General features: G+C 40.9%; 1 protein-coding gene across 2 annotated transcripts in view; it reads right to left on the bottom strand.

The window, feature by feature from the left end:
* RELN (reelin) overlaps positions 1-19,193 on the bottom strand; it is a 468,214-nt gene that overhangs the window by 201,555 nt on the left and 247,466 nt on the right. For both annotated transcript variants that reach the window (XM_048836399.2, XM_048836401.2), the window contains exon 9: positions 10,472-10,568. In XM_048836399.2, coding sequence (XP_048692356.2) covers positions 10,472-10,568 — 97 coding nt within the window. The remainder of the gene's footprint in view (positions 1-10,471; positions 10,569-19,193) is intronic.

Below are 19,193 nucleotides of genomic sequence, written 5' to 3'. Positions count from 1 at the left end.
TCGGGGATGGATCCAATGCATTCTCCATATGATATTCTGTTGGGTTAATCTTAAATGGAGGTCCAAGGAACAATTTGGTGCACTGGCTAAAATTTGTTTCCATTGGTTAGCAGAGAATAATTGGCCTAGTTCCTGTTCCCATTTTTAGGGAATCTGTATTTAATTTAAATTTGCTGGCTAAGTTTGCATATATTGTTGTCATAGGTCTTGGCAACCTGAGTAATATATGCAGAAATGAAAGCAATTCAGGTGGGTCAAGCCAGTGCAGGCATTGTGCCAAACAGATGGGAGATGGCATGTTTAGGCTGGATATATTGCCACTCCTTATTTTCTAGATTGAACCTTTCTTTTAATATTTGTAAAAGAGAGGAAGTTATTTTCAATAAATTGACTGATGGTCAAAATCCCTTTCCTGATCCAGTCTGGCCAGATGAATGTGTTGCCCACTATATAGAGTTTCAAATTACTCTAGATAGAGGCCTCACTATATAGAAGGGAGCGATTTTTAAATTGAGTAGACGTTACACCAAGTATTTTTGGCTGCCACAATAGCTGGTAATTGTTCTTCAGGGAACTGGTAGTAATCTGAGTCCAGGAGAGCCACTTCCAACTAAACTCAATGAGATCTTCATTGTTTCCTACTTTTCCCAATTTATCTTGTAGCCAGAGAATTTACCGAAGTTAACTATTGTTTGTTAGGATATAAGAGGTAGGATTGGAACATAACAACTTTATCCACAAAATTAAGGATTTCCCCAACGCAAATTTTATCCAGGGTAAGAAACAGATATCTGCAATTCACTCTGTCAAAAGTTCTTGCTGCATCAATTGAAATCATTGTATGGAAATTCCCAGAGTTTTGATGGAATGCCATAACATTAATCAGCTGATGGGTGTTATCTGAACCATGCCTTTTCAAAATAAATGCCACCTGGTAGGGGTGAACCATATTTCTTTTTACTTTTTCAAGTTTTTTGGCCAATATTTTTGAGAGTATTTTTATATAAGTATTGATTAAAGTGATGGGGCTATAGCTGTTACACTTTTGTGCATCCTTACCCAGTTTTAGTACAGAAATTAGGGTTTCCCTCAGAGAAGGAGGTAACCTACCTCTCTTTAAGGCATCTTCGTAAATGAAAACAGTTCAGGGGCCAGAATTTCTTTTAAACTTTGATAGAATTCTGTTGGTAGGTCATTAAGGCAGGGGGTCTTCCTGGACTCATTTCCTCCATGACCTTGGTTATTTCCTCTGATTGGAAGGGAGAGGCCAGCTTGGTCTCCTGCTTTTTTCAGATTTGTGTGAGGTTAAGACTTTTAACAAAATTATTCAGTTCTTTGGAGTCAGGTGGTGAATCGTTATTGTAAATAGCTTGGTAAAATTTCAAAAATTGATCATTGATCTCCTTTTGATCACTAATAAACTGCTCTTATTCTGATTTGGGTGATGCTTTTTGGGACCTTTGATCTCCCACTTTTAATCTATGTAAGAATTTTCCCCGTTCTCTCCTTCGACTCCCTGTACCGTTGCCTGAGACTAAAAAGGGCAAATTCTGCTTTTGCTGAAGTCAGTCTATTTACACCATGCCAAAGATTAATTAATTTTTTAAAGATTTTCTTGGGAGGGGTAGTGTCCACATTCTAAATCCATAGCTTTAAATTGTTTGGTTAATTCCAGGAGCCGAGACTGGCTAGCCCTCTTCGTACCCACTGAGTAGGAAATGACCCTGCACCTAACAAAGGCTTTTAGTGTATCCAATAGGGTGAATTGGGATATCCGTAGTGTGTCATTTGTTTCAAAGAAAACCTGAATTTCTTCTGTGGCATAGTTCTGAAAATGTTTATCTTTCAACAGAGAGGAGTTCAGTCTTGACCTCTTACAGATCCAATTTGTTTTGGGGCGGGGGGAGATTATAGTATCACTGGTGCATGTGTAACCCACACACTTCCTGGGTGTGGTGCTCTGTCCAGCTCTAGTGGCATTGAGACTACTTAGAGATTAATGAGGCTACTACAGCCTTAACTGAGAGCCATGTGGCTTTTAGCTCATGCAGTAGAGGGTCATGCATTTAGCTCCAGAAGTCCCAGGTTCGATCCTGTCCGCCAACAACCGAGATGTGTCAGTGTTACACATGGTCAGAGATCATGACAGACAATTTCATTATTAAGCACTGAGTCCACCAGATTTGTAAGAAATCAGGAAGAAATTCTTTCAACCCTGATTCTTTCATATAACCTCTAATAATGTTTCTTGCATGTGATTGTGCACATGGGGCTTGGCCTGACTTATCTAAAAAAGCAACACCTCATTAAATTTCATGCTATGATGATTGATTATAGTGGGATATTAATTTGGAAAAAACTTGTTAAAAAAATTTGGATCATCTTTGTTGGGTTTATATACATTTAGTTAGGGTATACATAAATTCAAAGATCTTAGCCTTCTCCAGCAAAAATCTATTTTCCTCATCTTTATTTACATCTAGAATTTGTGAAATTGAGTCTCTTGTGAAACACTACTGTTACATTTTTGGTGAGGAGGAGCAGAAATTGTTAAACACACCTTTCCCCATCCACTCCTTCCTAAATTTCTATGCCTCCAAGTCATTAAGATGAGTTTCCTGTAGGAAGAGAACATCTGCTTTCAGTATTTTTAGATGAGTGATAATACTTTTTCTTTTTATTTGTTGACTCACCTCTTTGATGTTCCAGGAAACAAAATGTATAATATTAGCCATAAGGAATGCTGAGGACAAATATCTCTTTATCAGTCACCTGAATAGTGTCATTGCTTGGGCCACTGTTAGTTCCAGATCTAGGAAAGGTATATTGGGGACCCCCTCACTGCACTGAGTTATGAAGGGGAGTCGAAAGGGAACAGAGGAAGGCAAACCAGGAAAGATAGAAGATAGGTATAACATGAGAAACAGAAATGATCAAAATTGATCCAGGATTACTTAAAATATACGTAACTGTTACCCAAACTGAAATAGCATCGAATGTCTAGGAAACTTGCAAGGGGATGGCCTCATCACTCTCTTCCCCCAAAATAACCAACTGGGATATATCTAGAGTTTATAAAGAGGAAATAGTCTCATGGCAAGGGAGGCCATGGTTTCTGCACTATTCACAAGAAAAAAGGAGGAGGATGGCTAGCATCTCAATTTAAGACCAAGTTTAAGTGGTGGAATCTCCTTCCTTAGAAGTTTTTAAGGCCAGGCTTGACAAAGCCTTGGCTGGGATGATATAGTTGGGGATTGGTCCTGCTTTGAGCAGGGGGTTGGACTAGATGACCTCCTGAGGTCCCTTCCAACCCTGATATTCTATAATTCTATGATTCTATGATGATATGAGAAAGATGTACAAATTGTTTAAATAACCTTATTCCAATATAACTGAATTATTTGCAAATAAGCGTTCACTAGCAGAACAATTCTGCCTAAATTTCACCCCCCTCCCAGCCTCCCAGAGCCTTGTCCATGCTGGATTATAGGGTGAGTGTATTGCCCCATAGTTAGATCAGCAATGTAAATCAGCATAACATTTTTTTCAACTAATTTAACGAAAACAAAAACTAAAAGAACCTGAACTATTATTGCAAAAACAACTAACAGTCTCATACTAACACATTCTCAGGAATTTTGGTGACTCATAACCAGAATAATTATCCGTGGATAGGATTTTAGGAGATCAGATTTCTTTACAGTTGTGGAATTGAAAAGATTCTTCATTACATTGTTTAGATCTGGTATCTCTTATAAGTGCACATTTAGGGCAAAAGGACTGAATATTTCCAGATAAACCGGAAATCTAGGAAATTAGGTGGGTATGAAACAAAGTAAAATCAATTCGGAAGAGGAGTGGGAGATTAAAGAAAAAGGTGGTGGAGGGGTTGGAAAAGATACCGGGAGGGAGAGTGCCCCAGATAGAAAACAAAAATCACACTTCTCTGGTGAACCTTGCCGATGCATGGGTGCACAGGTGCTGACTTTTGGTTCTGCCAGTGGGTGCTCCTCTCCACTCCTGCCCCAATGTGTGACTGGTGAGCAAGGCCCTGGGGGGAAGAGGCCAAGTAGGGTGGAGCCTCAAGGTGGAGCATGGGTGGAGCCTTGGGCAGAAGAGGCTGAGCAGGGGCAGGGCCTTGGGGTGGAGTGGCAGGCGGGGCCTCAGGGCAGAACAGGGAGTGGGGCCATAGTCTGGGCACCAGGACCCACAAAAGATTAATTCAGCCCTGTGGGTGCTGACCACCCCCTATTTTTTTGGTGGGTGCTTGAGCCCCGGAGCACCCATGGAGTTGGTGCCTATGCACAGATGTAAGAAGCCCCAGGTCTGATGAAATGAGTTGCCTGGCATCAGGATACTCCTGGTCAACTGGAATCATGAAGGTGGGTGGGGTAGGGTAGATACAGGCAAAGCAGGTGTGTCTAGACTGTAACACACCAACCTGCTAACATCAGCAGTGGGAGCCCATGGCTGCTTCCTGAGTCTGGATGGAGGGTCAAGATGAGATCCTTTTCCTCAGCTAGCTCCCTCTGCAGGTGAAACCAGGGAAGTTCAAAGAAATGAAACTAAGGGGGAAGGAGGAGACAAAATGGTGGATTTGCCCTGTACGGTTGGTTGCTAGACTGAGAACTGACTGCCAACATTGCAGTGACTGATCTGGTAGAGTTGTTTTAATGCATCCTGTCTATGTCTTCTGTGGGGGGCTTTTACTGTTGTGAGATCAGATACCTTCCAGCTTCTTCTGCTGTCATAAAACTAAGCATCTTGCCTTCCTTTTTCACTTTGAAAGTAGCAGGGAAGTAAACAAAGTAGTCCAAACCCAACCTTTTGATAGGGCTTTTGATGTACAGAATTTATCCCTCCTGTCCATCATGTCCTTGATGTAAAAATCTGCAAAAATTATTAGCCATGTTAGGTTTTTAAGTTCACTGGGTTTTTGAAGAATGAGTTTCTTAATATTGTATTTTAAAAATCTTACAATCATGGCCAAGGCTTTGGCTTTGGAGAGGCTTTTGGGGCAAGTGAGCAGTGGGCTATCTCAATATCTCAGTTCTGATCAGGAGGGACAGACTGACAGCACTGAAGAGAATGGTGCATAAAAACTACACACACCTCCCTTTTTCCAACCCCTCTGGGAGATCTACAATTTTCAGATTGTTTCTTCTTGATCTTCCCTCAAGATCATTAACCTTATCCTGCAGTGCTTTAATAGTCATTTCCTGTTGCTCTGAGGTTATATTTATAATAATCACTGTGTTTTATAGTGAGAAGATTCTGTTCTTGTCTTCCTTTAGTCCTGATGCTAAGCCTTGCAAATTAGCTTGATGTGTGCTAGTAATATTTTTTATCTCAGTTTTATCTTCAAATATTTTTGTCAAGATCCCACTCTCAAGCGACCACACTGTTGTAGCCAGTCCATAAGTTCATCTAGTCTCAGAGGAGTAGCCTTTCCCTGGTCAGCGGACTGACAGCTTCAAGAAGAGCTCTGCCCTTAGTTGGTTCCTCCAGGACTTGCACCAGGAAATTGTCCTGTACACTTCCCAAAAACTTCCTGGATTGTCTGTGCACTGCTGTATTGCTCTCCCAGCAGATATCAGGTGATTGAAGTCTCCCATGAGAACCAGGGCCTGCGATCTAATAACTTATGTTAGTTGCCGGAAGAAAGCCTCGTCCACTTCATTCACCTGGTCCGGTGGTCGATAGCAGACTCCCACCATGACATCACCCTCGTTAATCACACTTCTAAACTTAATCCAGAGACACTCAGGTTTTTCTGCAGTTTCATACCCGAGCTCTGAGCAGTCATACTGCTCTCTTACATACAATGCAACTCCCCCACCTTTTCTGCCCTGCCTGTCCTTCCTGAACAGTTTATATCCATCCATGACAGTACTCCAGTCCTGTGAGTTATCCCAAAGTCTCTGTTATTCCAATCACAGTGCAGATTGTGAAGATTTGGGGAATTTGTTGGTACAACTTATGAATTGTGAGATATTGGGGGCCTTTTATATGCATCTCTGTCACACTGCATTTTGGATGTGGGGTTCTTTACCTTTTTTGTTACCTCTTTACCTTCATGTTGGACTGAAATTCCAACAGGGTAGTGGTACAGGATTGAAAATTGCGGGTCGTTAAATCTGGATTGTCCTCCACTGAAATCTTTCTAGACAAAAGGCTGGCAGGGGAGACATCACCTTACAATGAAATCACTTGGTAGGACTTTGTGGTAGGACTCTCTGGTCACCTGTGGAGGCTGACCAGGGAGTCACCTGACTGAGGAACTGGAATTTTATAAGAGGCAGAAACTGCTCCATTTGTGCACTTTTTTTGGACAATTTTCACCAGATTGAGATGTGGGAAGCTTCTGCAGGAGCTGGATGAGGCAAAGGAGATGGGGGGGACCCTGCCTACATGAACACTGATGGTCCTTCAAGGATTCCCAAAGGAAGGATGGGCTAGCATGAAGGGCAATGCTTGTAAGGTTTATTAATTTTGTATGGATCAGTGCATTTTTGTGTGACTAAGTAAAGAGTAACAATGGGTTAGACTCTAGGCTCAGTTTCTCTGTGTTAAGTACTATACTTACCTCATGCTTCCTGAGAGAGTTAAACTGTAACCCAGAAGGCTCATAGCTTGAGTGGGATTCTGGGAGAGAGTCTGTCTATGCTGCTTGAATATATTGGTGGTCAGCACTGGACCTGAGGGCCTAGGCAGGTGGGCTGAGAGGCTCACTTATGTGAAAGGGTAACAGATAAGGAGCTCCCCATAAACATCTGCAAAGATACCTGATTATCCACCTTCAAATCCCTCCTCAAAACTCCCCTTTGCCATGATGCGTGCAAAAAACCTTGACAATGGTTAGGCTGTTGGTATACGTGAGCACTGCCTACCATGGTGACTTCTTGTTTTCCCCCTTCTGTCTGTATCCATCTGTTATCTTGTCTTGTGTTTAGATTATAAACTCCTTGGGGTGGGGTCTGTTCTGTGTTTGTACTTTACCTAGTGTACTTGGTCAATGACTAGTATACCTAGTATACCTGGTCCATGACTAGGTCCCCTAGGTACTATGGTAATAGTTTTTGTTGTTATGTTTTTGAAAAACCCAGTCAATGGCTAGCTCTTGGACAAAGAAATGAGTTTCCAAAAGTGTAATTTTTCTAAGATCCCTTGACAAATAAGGGATTGTTAGCAAAGGAACCTTTGTTCTCTGGTAACTCAGAAGCACTGATGGAGCAGAACTGTAAGTGGAAAAAAGTTGGGCACCTTCCACTCCAGTGACATACTTAGAGAAGAGAGGAAGTGGAGTCGTGTGCCTTGCTCAGTTCCTGCCCCACTTTCCTACAAATCCCCCCCCCACACACACATCCCTCAATAATTCCTCCCTATAGATGCTCCACCAGGTCAAAGGAGGGGGCTCAGTGATTCCCCTTCCCTTCACTGCTCCCTGTTCAAAGGAAGGAACTCAGAACTCCTCTCCCTCCCCATGCTGCCTCCAGGCTCATGCTTTCCCTTGATGCTGCTGCTTCTATGGCAAAAGGGAAGGGCAGAGGAGACCGTGAAGAGGAAAAGAGGAGGTCAGAGGTGTGCAGTGAGAGGTGTAGGGGGGCTTCAGCTCAGCTCCCAACATCCATACCCTCCATTTCTTTCCCTCCTACAAAACATGGTTCCACTGACTCCATGTCAATCCCTGCACACTGTTCCTGAATCCTCTGCCCAGCTCCTCAACCTGTGGGGCTGCTGCCAAAGTCTGCCCTTCTGGGGAAAGGAGAGGTAGCATGGGAGGAGCAGACTGTACTGGATAGGCAGAGAGAGAGGAGGCAAGGTGATGATGCAGGGGTAGTGAAGACACTGACATGCATCCAGTGTTTTCTGGGGCTGGTTTCATCATTGCCAAGGATCCAGAGGCAGTGGCAGGGGGCAGCTGGGGCTGTAGAATATAAGGATGCTGAGATATTATTGTTTAAAATACAAAAAAATTGGCTGCCCCCAAACTTTGTGAATGCAAAGTTTAGTTTGGCTGGTGGTGCCTCATGCTCTTTCAGAATGTCTAGTTCAGCTACACTCAAACCTCTGAAAACCAGGAAGTGAAGAATTGAGATAATAGAAACTTAAACCTCTGAAAACCAGCAAATGTGCCAATAACACATATACTAGCACTCTACCTTTACAGATGCTACAGAACACTCTGGGAACCGAACACATGAGCACCAAAGGACTAAGTCTAAGCACTTCTCTTTGCTATGGCAAAACTCAGGCTTAGATCAGGCATAGTGCACAGGAGCTGCCTACACCTGGCCTATACTCAAACACTGCACCTACTCCACACATGCCACCCCAGACTTGCAAAATATTACCACCACTTCATCCTTCCCTGAGGATTCCTTCTGAGAAATTGCCTTCACTTTAGCCCTCACTAAGCCCTGGAGACCATTGCCATCTCTTCCGCTAGACTGCTGACAGTGCCCAAGGCAAGCAGACACTCTTATGCACCTCCACTGAGACAACCTACAGAATTCAGTGCCGAAATGAGGCATACTTGATCCCTCAAGTTACACATGTGCTTCTCCTCAATCGCAATGACAGCTCTGCTAACCCACCCCAACTGATCCCTCCACCTTTAGCACAGGTACACCTACCACAGTGAAGGCAGCATGCAGATAAATGCTGAAATTCAAATTCAAATTGGAACACAATACCAACATTCACACCATCTCATAATCCTCTTCATGTCTATTTATTATGGCACCACCCTTACTGAACTATTCCCAGTAGCTATTGACAGTGCCGGGGGCACAGTTCAGGTAACATTGCCAAAGTGGGGTATACTTTAACTTTGTGTTTCCTAGTTTTCAGAGGTTTGAGTGTAGCTGAATCTGACATTCTGTAGGGGCCTAGGGTCTGGCAATCATAACTGCGTTAGCAAAGTTTTGGGGCAGTTAATCTGGAGTAACACGAGTGACCTCAATGAATGATTCACACCTGTGTCAGATGGGAATCAGACCTACTGGTCTCATTGGAGTTACTCTGTTGCCAATGAGATAAGAATCTTTCATATCAGGAGAGTGAGGAGCTGATGTCAGATATCGTAGGAACAGACTCTGGCACACTCACCACTGCTGAATACCACCTTACTCTGAGTAACCACAAGGGACTGAAATTTTGCCCAAGTGGACTACTCGTGTAGTAAAGGTACTACTCAAGATAGGTAATGGTGGCAGATTCTGGCCCTAGAGAAGACACAATAGACAAACTGCAAAATCTTGTATCCTGTTTCCCCAGCAGTACTATGGAAACAAACAAGGCAGGAGTTAATGTATACGGTACATTTCACAATACTACTTTATAAAGTGCTTGCTCTGCCTCTTGCAGAAATTCAAAGCTTATATTGATTCTCAATTTAAAGGTATGGATATTACAATAAAATATTTTAAAATCCTCGTTCAAAACCCTTTATACTTTAAAGTAAGCCTATTTATTTAAAAACATGGCATAATTACCATAATTTTGATATTATAACAATGTTAGAAGCCAAGTCTTCATATCAAACCATAAAATATTTTTATTGAACATTTTATCTAGTGAAGTACTAACCTGCCATGCTGAAAATTATTGTTCCTGCTGAGATTAAAGTGGTGCTAAAATGCAAACCAGTGCTAGTTTTGGTTTGTAATAAAACAGCCATGAAAAGACCATTTTTCATTCTTTGGTGGAGCACTGGTAAAAGTGTCAGTGAATGTAATAGAGAACCTATTTAATTTTTGCTTTAATCAATTTATACTTTGTTTTAAATATTCCATTATCTTCATTAACTTTTGAATGAACGCATTGATATAGATAAAAACACTGATAAAATGTGGAATATATTGGCTTTTTACCATTAAAGAAGAAATCTCTATGGGCATTTCTACAGCATTCATCCGTGTAGTATTTAGATACCTTACAAATATTAATGTGCAGTATTAAGGCTCACAAACACACCTGTGCATGAAGGAAGTGTTACTCACATTCTAGGGCCTGATCCAAAGCACACTGATTTTGGTTACTCATTCAGCCAGCTTTGGATCAGACTCTTCCTAAGGAACAGAGAAGTTAAATGATTTACCTAGGGGCACACAGGAAGTCTTCAGCAGAACCAGGAATAGAACCAAGTTCTCCTGATTCCCAGGCCTGTAACCACAAGTTAATCCATTCTCCCTCATGAAGAAACCCATTATTTTAAAAGTCCTTGGGTGAAATCCTGCCCCATTGTAGTCAATGGAGTTTTGTCCTTGCTTTCAGTGGGGCCAGGATTTCACCCCTTGTTTTTAATACATCTAAAATAGGGAGAATAGACACGTTAACAACCAAATTGATAGATAAAAACATTAAGTAAAAATTTAGAGAAAACAAAATGGTGAGTAATGAAAATGGAGAAAATGTCTGCTGGGTCAAAATGCATGAAAATGTTGGTTTTTTTTGAAATATCACAAACCTAATTTTCTCCAGCTGAATCCAATCTGCAGAGTTATTCTTGGTATAGGACACAATGATGCTGGGATCTGTATAACTAAAGCGACATGAACCTGATCCTGTGAAGAGCAATAAAATTAAATGTGTTATAACACAACGGAACGATACATTATCCTTCAATAACAGCAGCTTCTGACTAAGCCCTTGTCACCATTATCACTTTTCCATATTTTAAATTCTTTGATTGATGAAAAAATTTCTTGTGATCTGTGGCTGAAAATAATGCATGCTTCGAGTCAGAAATAACGCAGAAATGATAAAGCACAACACTGCAGTTTAATCTGCTGTAAATTTCCCATGGGAACCCAAAATAAATTACCAAACAGCCCCCTTGCAAAAAAAAGTGCATGTGTTGTTTTGTTGAAACAAAACCTAAATATTAGAGACTAATCCACGCATCACTTTTTAAGGGGGAACATTAAAAGACTACTTTAGACCCAAAGAATAATACATGAAACAAAATATACTAAATGTTGGAAAAATATATGCAAAATTCCTTGAGTTCTCTAAGAGGGAATATACTGTAGCAACTATAAAGAATAAAAATGCTGCAGAATGTCAAGAAAAATTAAAAACCGACCCTAAAAGCAACTTTTTAGTATTGTTATATTAAAAAGAGATTTTTAAGTCTATACAAGGAAAATTAAAATGAGAAATCATAGTGTAAGCTCACTAAAGCCTACAAATAACAAACTTTTGTTACTGATCTGGGAATCAGAAAGTATTTTACTTTAAAAATATGAATTAATTAAGTCCTATGATACTCCTGCAAGGTAGGTTAATATATTTATTTATTTATGATTTCTCAATGGGCATCTCTAGGAGCTGACACAAAAATAAATATAACCATTTATTACAGGACAATGAAAATAACAAAAACCGAACCCAACAATTCAACCAACATAATGCAATAAACATCCAGCCAGGTAATCAAATTCAATAAAAACATGGTCACCTTCTCCAGAACAGAATTATGATGTACAACTTAACTATCTACAATCTTCCCCGACCCTCACCCCACCAAAAAAAACCACCCCCAAAATACCCAATCAGATGAATCTTGCTGTGTGCTCTAGAGGCCAAAGTTTTGGCTATTTTATACCAACAATGAAGAGTAAGTTACAAAAGGGGAGGACCACCTCCTATAAAAAAAGCTTCAGACATCAGCTCCCTCCATTTTAAAGAAAAGGGACTCCCTGTTGAGTGCTTCCTCTGATCACAGCTGCCATAGAATCACATAAAGACAGACATAATAGGTAGGTAGGAAGATTCCAAACTACTTAGGGATTGTTAGGTAAGCATGTAGGTAATAATGTACAGATCAGTAAATTGCTGCATAGAGAATACCAACATTTTCAGACATGGCTGCCTAACACTAAGACACCTGAAACTATATTTAGGCACCTAAATAAATGGCCTGATTTCAGAAGGTACCAAGCACTCATTCAAATAAACAGTAACTCAGGACACAAATTTACTTTCTTTGCAATTCAGTGGTAGAACTGGGAACATAGAATCCAAAGTATCTTGATTTTCAAATCTGTACTATATCTTAAGACCTAGACCACACTCCATTCCAGAAGGGAAGTCAGAGGGTGAAGTCCTAGCTCCACAGAAGTCAATGGGAATTTTGCCATCAACATCCAGGGCGCCAGGATTTCTCCCAGACTCTTTTGAGTCTCTTTGAAATTATCCAGTATATTTCTTTCTCATACCAATATTTTTTTAAAAAAAATTGTTAAATCATCACTATGAAAACCATAATAAAGTTTTAAACTACTGCAACTGTGTTGAACATGTTCAGCCAGCTTGGTATGAGTACTACTGCAACAAGGCTCAAAATAATGAATGTTGCAAAGCCAAGTTTCCAACCTTGTACTCCAAAATGACTAGAAAGCAATTGTCTGTTATTTATTTTGACTGACATGGCAATTTTCCCCTACTGTTTTAAAAACAAATGAAGTAAAAAAATGTTTAATTTGTACCCATCTGCTGGGCTGGTCTGCTTTACTGAATGGGCATCTGTTGTTGGCTCTTACGTTTGTAGCACTTAGGGGTTCCAAACTTTAATCATACTCATTTATTTCATTTCAGAGGAATTCAGTTCAAAACCAATGAACTTCAACTAGTTGATAATCACTAAAGCTGGCAAGAGGCTGACAGGGCAAACAGGAATGTTACTGAGTTTGATGTGGTAGAAAAAGGAAGAAGTGCATACATGATAAAAATATCCAGTAGGATAGACCTAAGGAAATGATCTTTGTGTAATTTCAACTATTGTTAAAGTCTGCTTTATGTGTTGGACTGTAAAAAAAACAAAACAAATGAAACTATGCTGCTGAAAAAAATGCAAGTGGAAAAGATTCTATTTCATAAATATAAAGCAAAGCGGAAAGGGTCACTGTAGGAAATGTAGATTGTCTAACAGTTCTGTAAAAATGAAAAATGTTACCTGAGAAACCTGCATATCTCATGTAACTGTTTGATTATATTCAAAAATAACAAACAAATTACTTAATTCCTGAAAGAAATGGAAGCACTGGGAAGGGTCTGTGCAAGGCAGATAAGGTGCTTCACTTTTGTTATTGTATAAAAAGAGCCATAGAGGAGGGGTGATAAGGGAAAGAGAGAGGTTTTTCGGTTCTAATAAACAGGACAGGACAAATTAAGATTGGGAAAGTCACCAAGACCAGCTTCACAGATAAGTAAATGAGCCCAACACAGATTGAAAATTACCCTTAAGAGTTTTAAAATAGCTTTTTAAAAATTTGCCTTGGGTTATTAAAAAAACAACAAATTTCTGATATCAGGTTTGGTTTTAAGAAGGTCACTGCTTTGTTTTATGTACTCTTTTTTTTATTTGGCCTTAAAACCATTCCCCAGTCTTGCAAATATGTTTCATAAATTGTTATTGATTGAGACGGAAGCAGCTCATTCTACAAAAATATTTAAGATTATAATATTAAAGTGATCACAGGTAGTGGATGGCAGCCAAACAGTTTCCATTAAAAACCTCGTTTTCACACACACACACACACACACACACACACACACACACACACACACACACACACACATTTTGAAATGCTCATTTTTGGACTGCAAAGAAGGGCTGCTCTAAGCTGACCCCAGCTGCAATGGCTACCAAGGGCCGCTTCTGAGAGCTGGAGGTCAGGGAAGTGCAGCCATATTCCAACCAGGCTTCCTTTCCTTTGAGCATGCCTTCAACATACCTCCTGCACTGCAAGTAGGGACAGAGCCAGCACTGATCCAGCTATGTTAGCACTAGGCCTCTTAAATCAGGGGAATCCCCAGGTAGCTATTTAGCCTCCAAGCAACTTTGTGTACTAGAGGAGCACAAAAACAAGTGGGGGTTGGAGAGGATCTGATCCATTGGCTTCAAGGGAGTATTTAAATTCTTTCTTCCATGGATTATTTGTGAGAGGAATTTTAATATCTCAAGGACCTGGATATAGAAATTAGGGTATAGACTTGCAAGTATTCATCATCTAAGACTTTACACAGCAGAGATTATGTATTCAATTAAATTAGGATATCCTTTGTTTCTTCTAATTGATTCTTCCCCAACTGTGGAGTGTTTCCGTTTGTAACAGTGTCCAGGAAATATCTGAACATATAGGTACATACAGAAAACCTGAGAAGGTACATTAAATTTAATTTTGAGCTGTTCAAAGTTCAGCAATCATAGAATCTTAGAAATATAGAGCTGTAAAGGTCCTTTGAGAAGTCATTAAGTCCAGCATGATGCACTGACGCAAATCAAGTATAACTGGACCATCTCTGACAGGTGTTTGTCTAATCTATTCTGAAAAACCTCCAATGACAGGGATTCCACTACGTCACTTGGAAGTCCATTCCAGTACAGAACTATCCATGTATTTAGCAAGCTATGCCCTTGAAAAAGTCTTCTGTGGTGGACAGTCCATTTGCATTTTATCTTTTAGATTAGTATCTTCCTGTCCTAGAGGAAAACCTGGTAGCCTGCATATCCAGGAGGCAATGAAAATGTTGGCACTACCTCGACTGCCCAGTTGCCTTATTTGTAGACTGATCCTTAGGAGAGGGTGTTGTTTGATCTCCTGGGGGAACAAAATAGCAACGCGTTCTCCCTAAATCAGACTGGAAAGAATGCTCTCTCTCCCTTTTTTCAATCTACTTCTATGTTTTGTCACGTGGGGCTGTTTTTGGGGGTTTTGTAAAATGTAACCAGTACCAAACATATCAAACTAGAACTGTCCAGTTATAGAGTTTCCAACTAGGGGTGGGGGAAGTTAAATACCACCCTTGGTCTTTGTGTCTGGAGCTTTAATAATGTGATTTTGGTTTCTTCTAATGCCATATTAAATTGCTGTGGATAAAGTACGGGGAGGACTGGAAGGAAGTACAGCACTCAGTGAAGAATGTTAATTGTTATCAACATAATTCAGTCAAACACAGATGATGGTAAGATATGCCAATTTTGAAGTTCTTAAGAAGTTGCAGATTTAGCGTTGTTAATTTAGTGAAACTTTGTGAGATTTTCACCTACAGTTATTTGAATCCCTCAGGGGATAACTGGCAGGGAAAAATAATTAACGCTATTGCCTTGGAGTGTGTCAAATTTATACAAAAACCAGATACAGTGCTGTTGGCCTCTAAGACTTCTTCACTGCATTGATTGGAAGCTTGTGTTTCACAGAGATAAAGCAAGATGTCAACTGTGAGATCAATTTTTTGTGCTTTGTCATGGATTGTGGTGCCTTGAACCTCTAGAGAATCTCTGGATAGCCACTTGCAAGTGGCTCAATGGATAGAGCAAAGAGAAGAGGTATCTTGTGCTGGTCTTCAAGAAAAAAATTTCTAATGGGGTGCTGTTCAAATAAAGGAATGCACATGGAAAATTGTAGAGCAGTTTGATGGTTAAAAATTGATGTCTGAAAAATAAGTGAGGCTCCAAAAGAACCCTTCACATGCCTTCTCTGTATCTAATGCTAGCCTGCTTTTATTCATCTGGTTAATGTGATGAATGATGATTAATGTATTATGGTTTGTGGCTTTCCATGGAATAAGGCCAGATTGGGTAGAGTGAATTAGTATTGGTCAGAATAATAATAGCTAGTTTGGTAATACTTCTGCTTGTTTTTATTCTCCAAATTGATGAATGATATTGGCTGTTATGACATACAAACTTCGGATTTTTACCTTTTTTCAGATGTCTGGTTATGCTAGCTTTCGAGGGAGAAACAGGCAATTTTACTAGGTCATAAGACTGATGAAATATTGTGTATTGGGCACTAGAAACTCCTGGAAAAAAATTGTAGAATTCACTACTAAAGCTGTCCTGCTCTGGAGATTTTCCATATGAAAGGTCCCAACAGTATGTTAGCCTTTGCCTCTTATTATCTCTGCTTCAAGTTGTGATTTTTCTTTCTTAGTAATCTGCAAGAGTTTTGAGGTTGTTAAAAAAAACCCTATGAATTTATGTTGCTAGGAGGAGTTGCTGAGCAGGGAAAAAAGGTTTTGTAGAACATAAAAATGTGCCTTCCATTGCTTTGTTATAACTTCTTTTATTGTCCTTGCTTACAGCTGTAGGTATAAGGATACATATCTTAAACACATGCCTGGCTTTATGTTTTTGGGCATATGAGAGACGTACTTGTGCTCTCAGTGTGATAATGTGGTCAAATTGCAACTGACCTCTTAAACTGAAGCTTTGGCTTCTTAGGAAGCACCAATTGTCAGGTTTCAGAGTAGCAGCCGGGTTAGTCTGTATCCACAAAAAGAAAAGAAGCACTTGTGGCACCCCAGAGACCAACAAATAAATTTGTTAGTCTCTAAGGTGCCACAAGTACTCCCCCTCTTTTTGAAGAACATCTGAGGAACAGTGGGGGGGGGAATAAACATGGGGAAATAGTTTTACTTTGTGTAATGATCCACTCCCAGTCTTTATTCAAGCCTAAGTTAATTGTATCCAGTTTTCAAATTAATTCCAATTCAGCAGTCTCTCGTTGGAGTCTGTTTTTGAAGTTTTTTTGTTGAAGAATTGCCACTTTTAGGTCTGTAATTGAGTGACCAAAGAGATTGAAGTGTTCTCCGACTGGTTTTTGAACGTTATAATTCTTGACGTCTGATTTGTGTCCATTTATTCTTTTATGTAGAGACTGTCCAGTTTGACCAATGTACATGGCAGAGGGGCATTGCTGGCACATGATGGCATATATCACATTGGTGGATGCGCAGGTGAACAAGCCTCTGATAGTGTGGCTGATGTGATTAGGCCCTATGATGGTGTCCCCTGAATAGATATGTGGACACAGTTGGCAATGGGCTTTGTTGCAAGGATAGGTTCCTGGGTTAGTGGTTCTGTTGTGTGGTGTGTGGTTGCTGGTGAGTATTTGCTTCAGGTTTGGGGGCTGTCTGTAAGCAAGGACTGGCCTGTCTCCCAAGATCTGTGAGAGTGATGGGTCGTCCTTCAGGATAGGTTGTAGATCTTTGATGATGCGTTGGAGAGGTTTTAGTTGGGGGCTGAAGGTGACGGCTAGTGGCGTTCTGTTATTTTCTTTGTTGGGCCTGTCCTGTAGTAGGTGAATTCTGGGTACTCTTCTGGCTCTGTTAATCTGTTTCTTCACTTCAGCAGGTGGGTATTGTAGTTGTAAGAATGTTTGATAGAGATCTTGTAGGTGTTTGTCTCTGTCTGAGGGGTTGGAGTAAATGTGGTTGTATCGTAGAGCTTGGCTGTAGACAATGCATCGTGTGGTGTGGTCTGGATGAAAGCTGGAGGCATGTAGGTAGGAACAGCGGTCAGTAGGTTTCCGGTATAGGGTGGTGTTTATGTGACCATCGCTTATTAGCACTGTAGTGTCCAGGAAGTGGATCTCTTGTGTGGACTGGACCAGGCTGAGGTTGATGGTGGGATGGAATTGTTGAAATCATGGTGGAATTCCTCAAGGGCTTCTTTTCCAGGGGTCCAGATGATGAAGATGTCATCAATGTTGCGCAAGTAGAATAGGGGCATTAGGGGACGAGAGCTGAGGAAACGTTTTTCTAAGTCAGCCATAAAAATGATGGCATACTGTGGGGCCATGCGGGTACCCATAGCAGTGCCGCTGCTTTGAAGGTGTACATTGTCCCCAAATGTGAAATAGTTATGAGTGAGGACAAAGTCACAAAGTTCAGCCACCAGGTTTGCCATGACATTATCGGGGATACTGTTCCTGACGGCTTGTAGTCCATCTTTGTGTGGAATGTTGGTGTAGAGGGCTTCTACATCCATAGTGGCCAGGATGGTGTTTTCTGGAAGATCACCGATGGATTGCAGTTTCCTCAGGAAGTCAGTGGTGTCTCAAAGATAGCTGGGAGTGAGGTAGCATAGGACCCGAGGAGGGAGTCTACATAGCCAGGCAATCCTGCTGTCAGGGTACCAATGCCTAAGATGATGGGGCGTCCAGGATTTCCAGGTTTATGGATCTTGGGTAGCAGATAGAATACCCCTGGTCGGGGTTCCAGGGGTGTATCTGTGCGGATTTGTTCTTGTGCTTTTTCAGGGAGTTTCTTGAGCAAATCGTGTAGTTTCTTTTGGTAACCCTCAGTGGGATCACAGGGTAATGGCTTGTAGAAAGTGGAGTTGGAGAGCTGCCTAGCAGCCTCTTGTTCATATTCCGACCTATTCATGATGACGACAGCACCTCCTTTGTCAGCCTTTTTGATTATGATGTCAGAGTTGTTTCTGAGGCTGTGGATGGCATTGTGTTCTGCACGGCTGAGGTTATGGGGCAAGTGATGCTGCTTTTCCACAATTTCAGCCTGTGCATGTCGGCGGAAGCACTCTATGTAGAAGTCCAGTCTGTTGTTTTGACCTTCAGGAGGAGTCCACCCAGAATCCTTCTTTTTGTAGTCTTGGTAGGAAGGTCTCTGTGGGTTAGTATGTTGTTCAGAGGTGTATTGGAAATATTTCTTGAGTCGGAGACGTCGAAAATAGGATTCTAGGTCACCACAGAACTGTATCATGTTCGTGGGGGTGGAGGGGCAGAAGGAGAGGCCCTGAGATAGGACAGATTCTTCTGCTGGGCTAAGAGTATATTTGGATAGATTAACAATATTGCTGGGTGGGTTAAGGGAACCACTGCTGTGGCCCCTTGTGGCATGTAGTAGTTTAGATAGTTTAGTGTCCTTTTTCTTTTGTAGAGAAGCAAAGTGTGTGTTGTAAATGGCTTGTTTAGTTTTTGTAAAGTCCAGCCACGAGGAAGTTTGTGTGGAAGGTTGGTTTTTGATGAGAGTATCCAGTTTTGAGAGCTCATTCTTAATCTTTCCCTGTTTGCTGTAGAGGATGTTGATCAAGTGGTTCCGCAGTTTCTTTGAGAGCGTGTGGCACAAACTGTCAGCGTAGTCTGTGTGGTATGTAGATTGTAATGGATTTTTTACCTTCAGTCCTTTTGTATGATGTCCATCTGTTTGCATTTGGAAAGGAAGATGATGTCTGTCTGTAACTGTACGAGTTATTTCATGAAGTTGATAGATTTCCACTCCATATGGCTAAATTCAGTGCCTTGCATAATGACAGGTTTCAGAGAAGCAGCCGTGTTAGTCTGTATCCACAAAAAGAAAAGGAGTACTTGTGGCACCTTAGAGACTAACAAATTTATTTGAGCATAAGCTTTCGTGAGCTACAGCTCACTTCATCGGAT

This window comes from Caretta caretta, chromosome 1 (assembly GCF_965140235.1).
Source record: "Caretta caretta isolate rCarCar2 chromosome 1, rCarCar1.hap1, whole genome shotgun sequence".
Taxonomy (NCBI): Eukaryota; Metazoa; Chordata; order Testudines; family Cheloniidae; genus Caretta; species Caretta caretta.
This window is presented reverse-complemented; position numbering and strand designations above follow the sequence as displayed.